We start from the raw sequence: 18,677 nt of genomic DNA on the forward strand, positions 1-18,677 counted from the left end.
CACATAAATATTCCGGATGTTTACAATCTAGTGTAGTAACAGTGCAGAAGTGGTTGTGAGAGGGGTTTTCACAATTATTTCATCCTCTTCTATTAACTTTCCATTTCTTATGCATCCTATAAATCATATGTGATGATCACGCTTGCTTTACCTGTCTCTGCTGTACAATTTGTCATTTTATTATGCGTTTTATGTTATCATATGTATTGCTGTCATGTTTATTCACTTTTCCATGTTTTTTTTTTACTAGAATCTGTGCTCCTTTATAGACACGAGTACCTAGCTCAGCCTTGCTGTATTCCCTTCCGTTGGTAGAGTTTGGTCTCCTCTATTTAGTCTGTGTTTAAAATTCTCCAAATATAATTAAATAGGCAGTCTAGCAGCTGCTGTATACACAGTGAGTGACAAATAAGTAGAGAGTATTAAAGTGATTTTCATATGCATCCCACTTCTCATATAGTGCGTTTTTGTTAATATAATGTTCCCTTTCTTGGGGTGACTGTTGTAATATTTTAACTTATGAACCCTTTAAATGCTCATTGTAGGATCTGAACATTGTGACCGACTGATTGGGAGAGTTGACTTGCTTGATCAGATCTGACAGCATGAGCCCAAAAGTTCCCTTCCCCAAATACAGAGATTCATGAGACATGGAGAAAACTAAAGCTAGAAGAGACCTGACTTATCATCTAGCCCAGCATTCTTAGGTTACATGAAGAAACTATATCTAGAAAAAATGACTTCATTATAAAGAACGATTCTTCCTTGTATCCAGGAAATGTGTGGTTGTGTTTTTTTAAATCAAGTGTCTACTTTTTCAGATGTAATATCCTATTTTGAATAATCAAACACATACTACCAGATATTCTTTTTCAGCCAATGTGCATGTTCTTGAAAATTTAGCCCAGACCTGACCCTGGAATTTGGAGCTCACTACCACTGTATGCCTCCCAGTCTACTTTTCTTGCCTTGTTTTCCTACTCAAGCTCTGTCCTATTTTACTTTTTTTCACCTGTGCTCCAGTCCCACCAGACTTTCATGCTTCTTCAAACACACCTTTATGTCTTGGCCACAGGTTGTCCTATTGTCTGGAATTCCTTGGATGTGTCTAAATCAACAGTCAATTACTGCTTCTTTTTTTTTTTGTACTAATGTCATCCTTATCTAGTCTGGAAACTGCTTGGAAGAAAGAACTGTTTTTCTTTGAATCATTGCTACACCTTTTATATCAGAGGCCTTCTATATGTGTGCATTTGAAAAAACAAAAGATAAATGAGTACTATGGCTTATAGTTTTATGCAGTGTTCAAATAGAAGTGAATCGTAATGAGCTGTGTTTTTCCCTGGCAGGGTACAGAAATGCTCAGAAATCAATCACATGAATGCTCATAATTTGGCCATGGCCTTTTCATCCTGTTTGTTTCAAACTAAGGGACAAACTAGTGAAGAAGTGAATGTAATCGAGGACCTAATTAATAATTATGTTGAAATATTTGAGGTAAATATTATGTGTCCTGCCCTTGTTAAAATAGTTTTGATGCAAACAAAGATATGTATTTTCGGATGTTTTATTCAGGTCTTTATGAATATTTAAAAATAAAGGATAGTTACAGCATCTTTAACTTTATAGATATAACTAGCTTTTTAAGCTATAGCCATTCATTGAAATTCAGGTTCCTTTTAAAGCTTTCTTACCATCTGGTGTCTGCTGGACAGAACGGTTCTATTTATAGGGCTTTTATTTATTTATTTTTTCATTTTCAGGATGTGTATGTTTTAACTATGTCTGCTTAGAGGTGTGAAGTTATAAATTTCACAAGTTGGGTAATAAACACGAGGCTGTTAAATTCTGTAACTGAACTTAGTTTAAGGTTTTACTTATTTTTTATTGGGGGAAAAAAAGGAAAATTCTGAAATATTATTGTTATATGGTTTTTACTAAGACATCTCTATTTTAATTATTTGACTTTTCTGTTTGCTCTTTTCGAAGTTAAAATGTTCATGTTTTATCAGAAAACTGCTAGAATAAGAATGATTCCTTGGTTCAGAGACATAAAAAGTGAGCAAATAAGCACACTATTGGAAATTGATGGATATCTGTCAATGATAAAGAGGTCTGGTGGCACAGTGGTTAAAGTGCTTGGCTGCTAACTGAAAGGTTGGTGGTTCCAACCCACCAGCACGTCTGTGGGGAAAAGATGTAGCAATCTGCTCCATAAAGATTACAGCCTTGGAAACCCTACGGGCTGTTCTATTCTGTCCTATAGGGTCTCTGTGAATTGGAATTGCCTTGATGGCAATAGGTCTGGTAGATTTTTTGGGGGGTGATCAAAGATGCAGCTCTATTACTTAACTAGTTCTAGCACCCCAGTTTTTTCATTCAGACTGAGTATTCCATAAAATGTGTTGGATAACACTGCTTGTCCTTCAGGGCTATGGATATGCCAGATGAAATCAAATGAGTTAATGTAATAGGTTTTTATATAGAGGGCACGGTGGTTAAGAGCTCGACTGCTAACCAAAAGGTCGGAAGTTCGAATCCACCAGCTGCTTCTTGGAAACCCTAAGGGGCAGTTCTACTCTGTCCTATAGGGTCACTATGAGTCAGAATCGGCTTGATGGCAGTGGTTTTGGGTTTACATTATTATCACAAGATAATATCACAAGAATCCATTGTGAAGAGAAATGAACTATTTTAACCAAATAACAATATGTGTATCTTAATTTGTGTAGGAATGGATACCAGAATTGTTGAACTCTCTTTGCTCTTTCATCTCCTTTTTATTTCTCTCTATATGTGTCTGCTGTTTTGATCAATAGCAACTTTTTTGCAATAATTCTGATGCTGAGAAATGATATAATTAGAAAAAAAATTAATGTGTGGCTTTACATGCTCTCTTTCTTTATTTCTCATTTTATTGTGCTCTACCATTAATAGAAAATCAGTAGCTGTCTTCATAGTTGTGCTAAGCTCAACTTTAACAGAATGGTGGAAATGTAATAAGCACTTAATGAGCATTTCAGTATGAAAAATGAGTTTTGTCTCTTAACTACATAAACTTTATGGAACCAATCATCAGCCTCCTGGCTTATTAAATCTCCTTAGACATAGAACTTCCATTATCCACCTGCAGCCTGAAGTCATGTCATCAGAAAATGTTCTGAACTTTGTTAGACTCTCTCTCTCGTTTTATCTGTAGCCCTAGATATGTGGGCACGTGCTGATGAAGATGATCATTCTCATTTATTTTTAACTTGTTGGTATTTAAATTCCTGAAGAGTTCCCTGAGGATACTACCATAGATCCTTGTGTTCTACATTATTAGAATCTCCCAAATTATATTTTAAACAGGTTAAAGAAGAACAAGTCAAACAAATGGACATAGAGAATAGCTTTATTACCAAGTGGAAAGACACTCAAGTGAGTAGAACTAGTGAGATCTCTAAAGAATTTAAATAAATATATATCCTTCCATTGTAAGTGAAGACATTTGCCGTGTTTATTTTCAAGTTCCTACTGGGAGCAAATGAAAAGTAATGGGGGGAAAAACCCTAGATAAAGTAGTTTTCTGTAATTCTGCAGCATGATACATACATGCAGAATGCCAAAGCATATTAATGTGAATTTTTCAAAATATAGAGGGAAAAGTCAGTATTAATCTTTTGAAGCTTTCCTTTACATAATCAAATTTCATATGTAAAAACAGTATTGAAAATGCCAGCGGATTTCAAAGGAAGCATCTAAAGCCAAAAAAATTTTAGAATGATTTGAAAATTCAGACTCCTGAGTCTTAACGATTCTTTCCATTTGACTTAAAAAATATAAAATTGTTCCTCACATGCTTTTGCTCTGCACGCTCTTAAATGATTGTGTTAATCAAAATATTTCTAATGTGGTCCTTCTAACATGCTAATTTTTGTCTGAAGTCAGCTTCTCTAGATCCTGTCTTAACTTTTCTCAGTCACATTGTATTGGATTTGTGTGTTCATGTTGCACTATACTTTCCAAGCTACCTTTCCTTGTTGATGAGTATTCATTGGAACTTCGTAAGGTTTATCATTAATTGTCTGAGAACTGGGAATTATACTAGAATTCAAGAACCAATATATATAGTAGAAATGGTTCACATGTTCTCTGTTTACAGATAACAGTTAGAAAATTAGGCAAATTCATCCTTATTAGCCAGACCCTAAGTTTTCCTCAGTCCTGCAATGCCCGTTATTACTGAGAAGAGTCATCAAAGCTGTCAATCTATATGAAGAATCCAGATAGAGGAGGCTTCCATTTTTAATGCCAAGTACTAATTCTGTGATATTAAATACCTAAGGAAATATTTCTTACATTTTGACCTAAAGTAATTTGTGCACCTTCCAAATCAGTTATCCTTAACACTAAAATGTCTGGCTTGTCATCAGTTCTCTTAAGTTCTCACTTTTGGGGACGGTTTTAACCATGAAATAAAGGGTTTTGTGGGCCTAAGGGATAATCTTGGGCAATATTATTTATATTGCTTTTAGATAAATGTGAATGTCCTTCTGGATTTTTATCTTTGTTATACTTATTATAACAAATGAGTCTTGAATGCTTTCGAAATCAGTATATTTAAGTAAAAATATGAAAGAGTGATCTGTAAAATATAGTGATTGCGAGAGAAAAGTAGAAGAGCTTAGAAAAATTTGTTCTTTTGCTTGAAGTTTTCTCTAATTTGTTTAGAACTCTAGATCATTTTCTGACAGTCTCTGTCTTACCTCTTAGCTGTTGTTCTTTTTGGCTTCACTGTATGAATTCTTTGTGTTTTCTTTTTTAATTTTGAAGATATGTCCTTCCTGAAGAGTTGTTTATACAGACATAGTGAAAAGCAAAAACGTTAATTCTACCTTTTCTTCCCCAGAATTTTTTGTGTAGCATCTAAAGTGAGGAAGAAAAATTGGAAGTAAGCTTTTCTAAGCTTATGGTACCAATATAATTAAGAAGACTTTTTCAGAATACATTCTTAAATGATTCCTCCACAAATTTACTTATTAGATTTTATTCTGAGCCAAATTTAACTTCTGAATCATTGTTTCTCCATTAGGACCACTAAACGAAAAAGTGGTAGACATTACTTCTTTGCGATTACACACCTTAAACCCTTTTGAGACCAGTGGTACATATAGCTACCAGCTACTTTTTCTACTTCTAGGGTTCACTGGGAAGCTGCTGTCCCACTGACAGTACTTGGTGCTGGCAGGTGGGGACCTGTATAACCAAAACAGAATAAATGGGCATCTGCCACAAATTACTGTTTTCACAGGGTTTTGTATGAGGTGGTGCTGAATAGATGTTTTTGGTAGGAAAAATACAGAATTTGGAAAAAATTTTATGTACCTCTGGATTCTGGTGGCAGAATCGAGGGTACTGCTGGACTGTGAGGCTTGGATTTTTGGCATCAGGTTGGAATAAAGAGTCCATATTACCTACAAAAAATTCAGACACAGTCAATGATTCAGCATGCATTGTATTAATGAAAACACATGGTATCAACAAAAGATTCAAAGCAGAAAAATATTGGGTCTTCAAAGGGCTAAGAAAAGTTTTGAAAAATGCTACTCAAAAGATTTCTTATAGATTCAGATGGCTCTTTACTAAGCTTATCCACATTAATCTATCTAAAAAAAAAAGTGTTATGCTTTTTTATTTTATGGCTTGTATCTTCTTCATTTACTATACCTTCTAGAATAATGACCCAACTAACTTAATGTTTGGCCAAAGATTATTAAAATAAAAACTTATTCTTATTACCTGCCTTATTCTAGCACTTCATGTTATTTTTTTCTTGATAAACTTACTTTTTTCTGTTTGTAATTTAAATATAGCTCTGACCTAATTTATCCTCAAATTTCATTTTTTTGGACACATTATCTGTTTGAAAAGTTAGTAGGACTTAATTTCCCCTTTAATTATTGGTGTTATGCCTGCACTGCAGCCTAAAGCAGAATTGCATATGGCTCATTTTCCCTCCTCGTTTTGTTTATCCTGTTAACATACTTGGTGATCACTGTTACAGCTTCTGTTGCTGTAGTCTGCATATTTTAATTGTAGCCAGACTCATTATTTTTTGTCAGAATGTGAGGGTTTTCTAGGACACTGAACTCTGAGTAAAAGATTAAAAATTGCATTGTGTGTGTTGCTGTTGATTGCATTTGTGTAGATTCCTTGTCCCTAATCTACCATATCTGAAATACGGGGATCTTCGTACTTGTTAACAGGGCAATTGAGCTCACTTCATCATCATAAAATAGTTAGAAACATAACTAAGACTTTATAATCTTCTTAAGTGTCTTATGTGTGTTCATGCAACACATACTTACATATCCTTTCTTTACATTTGCCTTTTTCTAGGTTTCGCAGGCTGGAGATTTGTTAATTGAAGTGTATGTTGAAAGGAAGGAACCTGATTGTAGTATTATAATTCGGGTGAGTCTTGAAGATGGGTGAAAAGAGTACTCTTGAAAATCACAAGTGTTAGAATTAATTTATATATTTTGAATTTCCCAGTGTTTCTTACATTTTATGTTACATCTCCAATTCAAGCCATGATTCATGACAAGATTGATTTTTCATGCCAGTATCCTCTGGAATTCTATGATCTGGTCATTTGGAAAGAGAACAGCTTATGTGGTTTAGGTGAAGGTTAGGATTTTCCAGAGGTCCTGGAAAATAGCTGAGTGCAAACACTAGCTCCTCCTGTCTCAGCTGTTTAACAGTAAGCAGCTTTCTGAGTCTTATGCTTTTCATCTGTAAAATGAAGAAAAATTATATCATAGCACTGATGTGAGTACTCAGTAGGACAGTGCATGTAAAACACTTAGCAAATTGCTCAGCGTGTAGTTAATGTTCAATAAATATTACAACTGATACTGTTAATAAACCCTCACTCTTGTGTCCTCAATTTTAGCTGCCAGTCTCCCAATTTAATTGAATATTAGATAACTCTTTTCTTCCTTGAGAATATTTATTGTTTGTTCTGTATTAAAAATAGGTCTTACTTATATTAACATGTCCATTAATTAGTCTGTGGTAGGGATAGTAATGCTTGGTAAAGTAGAGGGTCAGTGTAAAAAAAGGAAGACCCTCAACAGGATGGATTGACACAGTGGCTGCAGCATAGGCTTAAGCGTAACAATGATTGTGAGGATGACGAGGACCGGGCAGTGTTTTGTTCTGTTGTACGTAGGGTCGCCATGAGTCAGAACCAACTCGATGGCACCTAACAACAAACTATAGAATAGATAGCAACAGTGATATTTCAGGATCTTACTTAATAAGACTATCTTCTCTGTGAGGAATAGATAATCTGCCATGTAAACGAGAGATTGAGCTTTAGCTCCTCATCTTTGTTAAAGTCAAGATTAAACAGGCTCAGTGTTTGGTACTTCTGAACTTTACTTATGTTAAATATATTGTCATTGTTAGTTTATCTAATTTTAATGAGTGTTTACTGTGACTGTATGGCACTACTATAATCATAGGGTTTGTCCTTACAGGGCAATTGTTTCTCCATTCCTTACCAAAAAACCAAACCCGTAGCCAATGAATTGATTCCAACTCATAGCGATCGTATAGGACCGTAATACTGTCCCATAGGGTTTCCAAGGCTGTGATATTTACAGAAGTAGACTGCCACATCTTTCTCCCATGGAGCAGCTGGTGGGTTCAAACTGCAAACCTTTCGGTTAGCAGCCAAGTGCTAAACTCCTACGTCACCAGGACTCCCTTTCTCTACTCCTTAGCCATACTGTGTTTCTTATACTCAGTGTTTGATATGGATCATAATGAAATTTAGGAACTATTACATATTAATCAGTGCAAGCCCATCACTAATGCTAGAAGAGGTATTCAGAGTATGTGACTTAACTCTGTTGTTGTTAAGTGCTGTCGAGTCGGTTCCGACTCATAGCGACCCTGTACACAACAGAAGGAAACACTGTCCAGTCCGGCTCCATCCTCATGACTTAACTCTACCTGCAAATAATCTCTTTTGCTGCACATTTTAACTTTATCTTTCTTATAGAACCGTGACAGGTTATAATTGGGCAAAATTCTCCTGTCATTTTAGGTGTATTCAGATAAAGTACTATCCACTTTGACCTAGCAACTCCAAATGCTTTTACAAAACATAACAGCTATACAGAAATAATTATTAACAACTTATTGATTTCTTAAGACTTTGTAAAGCCTTTATTTATATTTATCTTGGGTGATCATTAACTTATTCCCCAAAGGTATTTGAAGCAAGTGATGTCCCAAATTTGTAGGAATGGAAACTAGGAAAAAAAAATTATGGCTAGTACTCAAACTTGGGTCTTCATAATTCCATCCTGATGTTCACTGTACTGATCTGTGTTATCCCTGGAGTAAGGATTTCCAAACTATGCTCTGTAGAATCTAGGTGTGCTAAGAGCAGAGTTTGTTTCTTCCATTCCCGTTTCAACCAGAGGCACTCCCTACCTGCCTATTTTACAAGTTTGGTTTCTTAATAATTCATTATTTTAAGAAAGGGCTTTACTTCTTATAATTTTGAAATATATGCAGATGAACAGCATCATTGAAGTCAGTCATTTACTGTTTCTTCTGCTTCAAGCTTTCCACTTTTCCCAGATCCTGTCTTTCTTTTGTTTTAAGCTTATATCTTGTTGGGCTTTTCTGAATAGAATGCATTAAACTGTAAGGTATAATTAATATATTACAAAGAAAGCACTAAGTTCCATGAAGTACAAAAGATAGACTGTATGAGTTACCTGTAATGAAAAATGTATGTGATTTGTGTGTGTGCAGTATGCTTATGAGCAGTCATGGGCAGGAGAAATGGAAATGAGCCCATTCTTTTTTGAGTATGTTTTTTAATAGGAACATACTTTTACTGAGCTGTGCAAACTAAGTTGAAGTGGCAATATTCTAATTCTTGAAACATCTTTTGTTTAGCATTATAACTAAATTCTAATTGAAGTAAGCCAACTTGCTTTTGGCTAGCATGCACTTAAGATTGGCAAAAACAGAAACATGAAAAAAATTAACTACAAATCCCAAAAGTTCCTGAAGAGGATGGTATGCTTACACAATGACCTGAGGTTTGGGGACTCTTGTTGAGCTATACTCCAGGCTGGCAATCTAGATTCTGCCCTATGACCTGAAATTCTGGCTCCAGCATGCCTTCGGTATCCCACCATCTGCCAGGTGGAATGACATAGACATCTCAGACAGCTAAAACCCTGGGCCTTTTGGCATGGTGGGACTGCACCTGACTGTATGATTTAAGGCGCAGACTGAATACACCAAGCCACACTGAACTGTTGATTATAGAACTGATGAGTGAAAAGGTTTACTGCTAGAAGACAATTGGAATCCCTTTTTGTGTGTGACTAGGTACAGTCTTCCTCCTGAGTGATCTGATTGCTCACTCAGTAAGAGAAAAATACTCTTCCTGATTATGTCTATGTTGTAACATCTTTTTTCTTTTGCATGAAAACGCATTACATTTTATGGAGTAGATATGAAGATGCTGTTTTTTTCTTTGTGCATAGAGAAGCTAGTTAGACATATTGTGAAGAAACTTGGGGCATCCAAATATGCTACAACAATGGGCTCAAACAGCAATGATTGTGAGGATGGCAAAGGGCGGGGCAAAGTTTTGTTCTGTTGTACGTAAGGCTGCTATGAGTCAAAACCCACTCAAAGGCACCTAACATCAACAACATTGTGGTGAATGGGGAGTATTATTGCCCTAGCATAGCCTACTTGTTTGTTTGACATATCGTCTAAGGAAATTTTGCTTTTCTTGCAGATATCACCTATAATGGAAGCAGAAGAATTGACTAATGATATATTAGCAATAAAAAATATCATTCCTAAAAAAGGTGATGTCTGGGCCACTTTTGAAGTCATTGAAAATGAAGAGCTAGGTAAGTTTCCATGCTAGGATTTCTTAATTTTTTTAAGTATGAAAAATACTATTTTTATGAAGTATCATTATTAAAGTTTTATGTTTTACTAAAGATTAATATCTTATTACAAATTCCCTTCTACTTCAATACATGTGATGAAATATGTTATCACCTCATCAGGTTATCGTCCTGTGATTTTACTCATCAAACTGATTAGATTATTTTATAGACTTTAAAAATAGAGTACAAAGCTTTAGATACCTATATTGCCGCCTCAGGGACTTTGTCTATAAGCGTAAGCAATTTCATTGATTTGTAACCACATCCTAAATGTGGTTACCATTCACCACCATTCACCTTATTCGTGCATGCCACTTATTTAATATGAGCAAAGAGGGTTAAATTGGTTTAAAATATTATTTATTTATAAAAACAATCTTGTTTTAAGCCTAACCAAAGTTTTTTTTTTTTTTTTACATTTTTCTATTATATCTTTAGTGACCAAATATTTTGTCATCTTTCATCCCAAAGACATCAAAGGGTAAAGAGAGCTTTGAAAACACCTTGACTACCCTGTAACATTGTAATAACACCATTTAGTTTTAAAGACCTCGAGAAAAAAAAAATAATAAGATGCAGGGCATCTTTGTACCTAGACCATCTGTCCATCTGTTACCTACTTGAGGTCTTGGGACCCTTTCAAGTACAGCTGTCAAACTGCCAAGAATGAAATCTTGCCCCTGCAAGCTGAAGATAGAAATTAAAATCCAACATTGAAATACCCTATGGTATATTGTTCGGAGTGTTGAAATCAGTGTTAGAGTGAAATGGACTTACAAAATACTCTTTTATTGTTCCATCTTGTTTTTATTCCTTCATTTCTTTTATTGTGCACAATTTTTTAAATATTTAGTTTGTATTAAAGTGATATTTTTCAGTTTACACTGCCAAGATTGAATGACTGTGATGCTTTGGTGTCAGTTTGCACAGTATGTCCCCCAGAGCCAGGCTCAGTCCTCCCCATTCATGGAAACAGCAATGGAAAATGGCTCCGATGCCCTCTAACTGCCAAGTCCGGTGGAATTGCGTTGCAGTCGACTTTATGTGTTCTTTATGTTGGATTTTTTGTTAATGACTGTTCTTTCTTTTTGAAGGTCTTCATTCTGCTTTCAGTCCTGACTGGATTCTCTTCCTGGTTCTCTCAGCATTTTTCGTTATCTCATTTGTAGTCCTTTTTCATCTGTTCCCTGAACATTGAGTTTGCCCAGCTCTAATCTCCTTTTCTACCTTTCCTCATTTTACATATTCTTTACAGGTAATCTCTTCCATTCCTTGTGCCTGACTAAAGTGTAAACTGGTTTTCAGGAAACACACTTCTGTTATCGTTAGTTATCATTAAGTTAGCCCCTGGTTCACGGAAATCCCATGTACAATAGGACTGAACAGTCGCAATCCATAGGGTTTCCATTGGCTGATTTTGGTAGGCTGTGTGTCTGAAAGCTCCCCTAAAACCTATTTGGTATCATAGCAACACGCAAGCCTCCACTGACAGATGGGTGGTGGCTTCTCTTTAGGAGCATTGACCAGGAATCAAACTGTAGTCTCCAACATGGAAAGAAACCACCACTGCCCCCAAATAAACCTTTACCCTTGCTTTCTTTGGCCCACCTGATTACCTTCTTTAGAATCTAAGCTAAGGCTATTACTGCAGTTTGTCATATCTTCTTTTACAGTGCATATGTTTTTCTTTCTTGATGGAAGCTTCCTGGATGGAAAGACTCTGCCTTTTTTATTAATCCCTAGTGTGTAGCACTAAGGATTAATTCCCAGTGTCCAGCACTAAGGGCTAGAATGCAAAATTTGGAAACCAAGAAGGATTAGTAGTTGAAAAGTATGGTTTTGGTGATAGAAATGACACCTGAGATTCCATGATGGTATTTTGCAAGACCAGCGGCTTCCTTGTTGCACATGCCTTTTTTCAACAACATAAATGGCGACTATACACGTAGACCTAGCCAAGTGGAATACTCAGGAATCAAATCGACTACATATGTGCAAATCGACTACATGTGTGCAAATCGACTACAAGGCTGGAACAGAGTATATCAATTGCTCATATGCAAGTTCAGGTTGAAACTGAAGAAAATTCAAACAAGTCCATGAGAGCAAAAGTACAAACTTGAGCATATCCCACCTGAATTTAGAGACCATCTCAAGAATAGATTTGACACATTGAACACTAACGACCGAAGACCAGATGAGTTGTGGAATGACATCAAGGACATCATACGTGAAGAAAGCAAGAGATCATTATAAAGACAGGAAAGAAAGAAAAGACCAAAATGGATGTTGGAAGAGACTCTGAAAGCTGGTCTTTGAATATAGAGTAGTTAAAGCGAAAGGAAGAAATGAGGAAGTCAAAGAACTGAACAGAAGATTTCAAATGGTGGCTCCAGAAGACAAAGTAAAATATTATAATGAAATGTGCAAAGACCTGGAGATAGAAAACAAAAGGGAAGAGCAGGCTCGATATTTCTCGAGCTGAAAGAACTGAAGAACAAATCCAAGCCTCGAGTTGTAATATTTGAAAGATTCTATGTGGAAAATATTAAACAATGCAGGAAACTTCAAAAGAAGATAAAAGGAATACACAGAATCATTGTACCGGAAAGAACTGGTTGATGTGTTCAACCATTTCAGGAGAGGTAGCATGTGATCAAGAACCTATGGTACTGAGGAAGATCCAAGCTGCACTGAAGGAATTGGCGAAAAACAAGCCTCCAGGAATTGGCAGAATATCAATTTAGATATTTCAGCAAACGGATGCAGCACTGGAAAGTACTCACTAGTCCATGCCAAGAAATTTGGAAGACAGCTACTAGAAAACCAACTTGAAGAGATGCATATTTGTGCACATTCCAAAGAAAGGTGATCCAACTAAATGCAGAAATTATCGAACAGTGTCATTAATGTCACACAGAAGTAAAATTTTGCTAAAGATCATTCAAAATAGTTGCAGTAGTACATCGACAGGGAACTGTCAGAAAATCAAGGTGGATTTAGAAGAGGATGTGGAACCAAGGATATCGTTATTGATATCAGATGGATCCTGGCTGAAAGCAGAGAATACCAGCGAGATGTTTACCTGTGTGTCACAGATTGAATTGGGTCCTCCCAAAATATTTTGTCAACTTGGTTAGGCCATGATTCCCAGTATTGCGTGGTTGTCCTCCATTTTGTGATTTTCCTGTGTGTTATGAATCATAATCTCTGCAGGTTAAAGAAGGTTAGGATGGGGTGTAACACCCTTGCTCAGTTCACATCCCTAATCCAATGTAAAGGCAGTTACCATTGAGTATGGCCTGCACCACCTTTTATCTTACAAGAGATGAAAGGAAGGCAAGTAGAGAGTTGTGCATCTCATACCACTAAGAAAACAACGCTAGGAGCAGAGCGTGTCCTTTGAACCTGGGGTTCCTAGTCTAGGGGAAGATTGATGAGAAGGACCTTCCTCCAGAGCCGACAGAGAGAGAAAGACTTCCCCAGGAGCTGATGCCCAGAATTTGGACTTCTAGCCTACTAAAAAAAAAAAAAAATTTTTTTTTTTTTTTTTTTTTCTACTAGACTGTGAGAAAATAAATTTTTCTTTGTTAAAGCCATACACTTGGGGTATTCTGTTTTAGCAGCACTAGATGATTAAGACAGTGTTTTATTGACTATGCAAAGGCATTCAACTATGTGGATCATAACAAATTATGGATAACATTGTGAAGAATGGGAATTCCAGAACATTTAATTGTGCTCACGAGGAACCTGTATATAGATGAAGAGATGGCCATTTGAACAGAACAAGGGATACTGCATGGTTTAAAGTCAAGAAAGGTGTGCATACTTAGTTTGTATGCTGAGCAAATAATCCAAGAAGCTGGACTATATGAAGAGGAAGACTAATTAACAACCTGCATCATGCAAATGACACAACCTTGCTTGCTGAAAGTGCAGAGGACTTGAAGCACTTACTGATGAAGATCAAAGACCACAGCCTTAAGTTTGGATTACATCTCAACATAGAGAAAACAAAAATCCTCACAACTGGACCAATAAGCAACAGCATGATAAACAGAGAAAATATTGAAGTTGTCAAGGATTCCATTTTACTTGGATCCGCAATCAATGCTCATGGAAGTAGCAATCAAGAAATCAAAAGACGCATTGCATTGGGCAAATCTGCTTCAAAAGACCTCTTTAAAGTGTTAAAAAACAAAGATACCACCTTAAGGACTAAGCTGTACCTCACCCAAGCTATAGTGTTTTCAGTCACCTCATATGCATGAGAAAGCTTGACAGTGAATAAGGAAGACTGAAGAAGAATTGCTGCCTTTGAATTATGGTGTTGGCAAGGAATATTGAAAATACCATGGACTGCCAGAAGAATGAACAAATCTGTTTTGGAAGAAGTACAGCCAGAAGACTCATTAGAAGCAAGGAGGGCAAGACTTTGCCTCACGTACTTTGGACATGTTATTAGGAGGGACCAGTCCCTGGAGAAAGACATCATGCTTAGTAATGTAGACGGTCAGGGAAGATGAGGAATATCTTCAGCAAGATGGGTTGACACAGTAGCTGCAACAGTGGGCTCAAGCATAGCAACGATTGTGAGGGTAGCACAGGACCAGGCAGTGCTTTGTTCAGCTGTGCATAGGGTCGCTATGAGTTGGAACCGACTTGACAGCACATAACGAGTGTCTAGCATTGTGCCTAATACATATGAGGCATGCAGTTAATGTATTTTGAATAAGTAAAGCATAATTTTGTATAACTATGTGTTTAAAGTTGGTAGGGTCTTTTGTTTTTTGCTGTTGATGTTGTTTAATTTTAAGGAAAGGGCCTGCCTAGTTTACCAGCTTCATCGTATTTGTGAGGAAAAGATAATGGTCAGAATTACTGCCAGAATTATTTCTTATGCTGCAAAACCGATCATAGTGTTTCACCATTTTAAACTTTAAATTTCTCTTTACTCATTCATCCTTCAAGGTCCATATCCAATGACCTTTGCTCCAGGATGATATTCAGATGAACATAGTTCACATCAGTCTCTTTTTGATCATTTGTTTATAGGTCTGTGATACTTAATACTGTCTTCTTTATACAATAGTAATGTATATGTGTCTGGCTTGACCCAAGAGCATATGTTTCTTTAGCGCATACAATATATGTCTTAGATCTTTATATCCCTCACTACCACTTCCATAGTGCATTGGTGTAGAAAGTACCCCATAAGTGACTTTTTTAATTGAGGTGGAGCAAAATAGATGCATTCTGGACTTAAGTGACCTGAACTGTCTCTCTTTGGAGAGATGGACCCAGATATCAAAGGCACATAGAAAGTGATCCCTGCTTGTAGATTAGAATTCACTAGGACATCTCAAAGCCCTGCTTAGTGCTTGAATAGCCGATTGTCTCCTGCATGCTTCTGTGTCTGTTGTTTTTTAGGAGATCCACAGCAGTAGGATGAATCATGGACTTGGGTGGGCATCCTCTCCCTACCACCCCTGTTCTCTTAAGGCTCGAGTTACATTAAAGCGTATATCTGCCTCCAAGCATTGGAGCTCTGTGCCTTTGGGTTCTCCCAACTGAGAGGAGAGAGCAGAAGGGGTGATGGTAGAAAGGAAATCGTATCTATCCAGAAGAGGGAGTGTATTATTTCCAAAAACACTTTATAAATTTCATCTTGAAGAAATCAGGAGATACCCTGACAATGACTGATTATCAACTTGCATGAGGTAATTAGAACATCACAAATGGCAAGATAAAATGGAAATTTTTAATTTGGGGGCCCTTGTCTCTAAAAAAAAAAAAAGGTAAGATATAAAAAACTTACCTCGAGTTATTTTGATTTGTGGGTATCTGAATATATAATCAAAGAAACACCCCATGTGCACCAAGGAATAATTCATTTAATAGAGTTAGGAATTCAGCTGTGGCATGGTTTTAAAGTTAGGTCAACTGCACAAGTAGAATTTGCAAAAAAAACCTAAGATTATTTTTTTCAATGCTTCTAGAGGAACAGTGCTAGGGAAGCCACAAAGGGGCCTACGATTTTGTTGGGTTACTGAAGCAGATGGAACCTGTGTGTACTACCTGATCTTCTAAAATGTTAAAAGCTTTATTTCTAGTAACGTGCAGGGAAGATAAAGTGAAATATAAAAATAAGATAAAAAGTAAAGACATAAATAGTCTCAAGATTGTCGTTGATAGGAGGAATGTCAGCAGGAAATTGGTGCTTTTTTTAATGTAAAAATAAACCCTCCAAGTAGTAAGCAAACATGAGTAAATAAATAAATGCATCAACAAGTAAGCAAGTAAACCAAAGTGCTCCATTTTATTTTCTTGTAGTTTGTTTTAGGTATCTGCAGTTTTTAAAGAAATGGTTCTCCACCCTGTCATACTTAATGTGCTGTGCCCTTTGTATAATAAATGTAACATTCTCTTTACTTTTCTAAGATAATCTGTTAATTTTTTTTGAAAAATGAATGCAGCACCCTAATATAGTATAAAAATAAATAAGAGGAAAATATGTATTACAACATGTAAATTCTCAGGCACTCCTAAGTAGTCAAAGATCATTAAAATAGATTCCTAAACCTGGGAATGCAGTTATCATGGATGTGACAGCTACAAAGGCAGAATGATATAAGCGTGCCGTATCGATAACTCCAAATGCATTAACAGCATTGCCATTGTTGGTGAAGTGCTTTTCTGGAACAGTGAAGGACTTTTAGAGAAGTTCTGACTAAACCAGAGCACAAACTTTTTTTGTTTATGTGGCCATGACAGTCGTGGAAAAAATAAGTGCATATTAAAACCATGTAAAATATTTTGAGACTATAAAGCTCAAGGAGATGCTGGGATCAATTAATTTATAAGTAGGTTTCCCCTCTAATGTTTGGTCTGGTGGGATCTTTGAAATTTGGGCTGGATTGAGAACAATTCTTTCTTGCCTTTTTGAAAAACGACAGGCATCCTTGACCCATAGCCACCAATTATGAGGACAACCTGAAAGCCACCCTAGGGGATGGTATCACCTCCAGAGAGGGAGACTCTTCATCTTAAAAGTGAACTCATCCCCTGCCCATATAGCACCCACACCCCATTGTTTCTTCATGTTCTGGGGGCGAGGGGCGGGGGGGAGGCTTACTGCTTGAGGGACGTAATTTAAGTAGGCTTCTCCACTGAGAGGTTCAGGTGTATGAACCAGTTTTTATCTATACTGCAATATCATAGCAGAACATTTTTTGTTTCTTCCTCATAGTCACTATGATAAGGAGTATCTGTTTAAGGTTAATCAGGATTCTTTCCAGCCCTTCAGACTGACACATAAATTGCTGCCACCCACTGATTATGTGGACAAGACAGAGGCAGACTTACACAGCTCTAAGTTTGATACTGTCATGGATTGAATTATGTCCCCCCCAAAATATCTGTCAACTTGGCTAGGTCAGGATTCCCAGTATTGTATGATTGTCTACCATTTTATCATCTGACGTGATTTCCATATGTGTTATAAATCCTATCACTATGATGTAATAAGGATTAGCAGCAGTTAATATTGATGAGGATCTAGAAGATTAGATACTGTCTTAAGCCGATCTCTTTTGAGATAAAAAAGAGAGAAGCTAGCAGAGAGACATGGGAACCCCATACCACCAAGAAAGAAGCACTGGGAACACAGTGCATCCTTTGTACCCAGGGTTCCTGTGTGGAGAAGCTCCTAGTCCAGGGGAAGATTGATGACAAGGGCCTTTCTCCAGAGCCGACAGAGATGGAAAGCCTTCCCCTGGAGCTGATGCCTAGAATTTGGACTCGTAGCCTACTAGACTGTGAGAAAATAAATTTCTCTTTGTTAAAGCTATCCACTTGTGGTCTTTCTGTTATAGCAGCACTAGATGACTAAGGCAGACACTAAGATTTTAATTATTGGGAAAGTTGTAATTGTCTTTAGAAATCCCATATCATTACTACCAGAAATTTAAGGATGACAACTGTTATTCCAGGTGGAAAATAGATGGTTCTCTGTTTAAGTAGGGAGGCGTTTTATTCTGTGAAAAAGATTTTAAACAATTGGTAACTTTTGCCTAGCTAAAGAACCACCACAGTAACCTGTTCACTGAATTTTTTGCTATCTTCATGCCATAGTTAGTATGCAATTGAATTATATTTATTTCTAGTAATTCTGGTACGCCAGATGACTTAATACCATATGATCTGTCATGACAGATGGTTGTAAATGTAACTATAAGTAAAAACATGTTTATTTGTAGCCATTTATATTGTAACAATGTTTGATGACTCAGTTTTATCACTTTCTTAAGGTAGGTTTTGGTGCCATTTCATAATTCTAATATTTGGAAGTGTAATAAACATTCCTTATCTTTTCATCCCGTTTTTCACATCCATTCTTTATATAGGAACTTGAATCTTAAGAGTTTTCATTCTCCTGAAGTATTTCATACAAGATATTTGACTGACTTTTTGCAAACAAAATGAATTGTATGCCTGTTGATAAGCCTCTGTATCTGCTATGATATGTTTCCCAATATAACTAAGAAACTTTAGAGCTACCACTGTAGTAGCTACTTGTAATAGTTACCCTATTTAATATAAATATTCTGACATTTAGAAGCCTCATTACCAATTTAATCTTGTAATAGAGTAAGCTTTTGTTTCAGTCCAGTTCCTGCGTTCTGGTTAAAA

At 36.5% G+C, this 18,677-nt stretch overlaps 1 protein-coding gene across 6 annotated transcripts in view; it reads left to right on the top strand.

The window, feature by feature from the left end:
• The window catches only part of ARAP2 (ArfGAP with RhoGAP domain, ankyrin repeat and PH domain 2), a 253,934-nt gene that overhangs the window by 191,809 nt on the left and 43,448 nt on the right, over window positions 1-18,677 (top strand). For 5 of the 6 annotated variants that reach the window (XM_064285968.1, XM_064285970.1, XM_064285969.1 and 2 more), the window contains 4 exons: window positions 1,350-1,497; window positions 3,352-3,420; window positions 6,382-6,456; window positions 9,824-9,941. In XM_064285968.1, the coding sequence (XP_064142038.1) occupies window positions 1,350-1,497; window positions 3,352-3,420; window positions 6,382-6,456; window positions 9,824-9,941 (410 nt within the window). The remainder of the gene's footprint in view (window positions 1-1,349; window positions 1,498-3,351; window positions 3,421-6,381; window positions 6,457-9,823; window positions 9,942-18,677) is intronic. The other variant, XM_064285973.1, reaches the window with a different exon arrangement.

Source organism: Loxodonta africana, chromosome 5 (genome assembly GCF_030014295.1).
Source record: "Loxodonta africana isolate mLoxAfr1 chromosome 5, mLoxAfr1.hap2, whole genome shotgun sequence".
Lineage (NCBI taxonomy): Eukaryota > Metazoa > Chordata > Mammalia > Proboscidea > Elephantidae > Loxodonta > Loxodonta africana.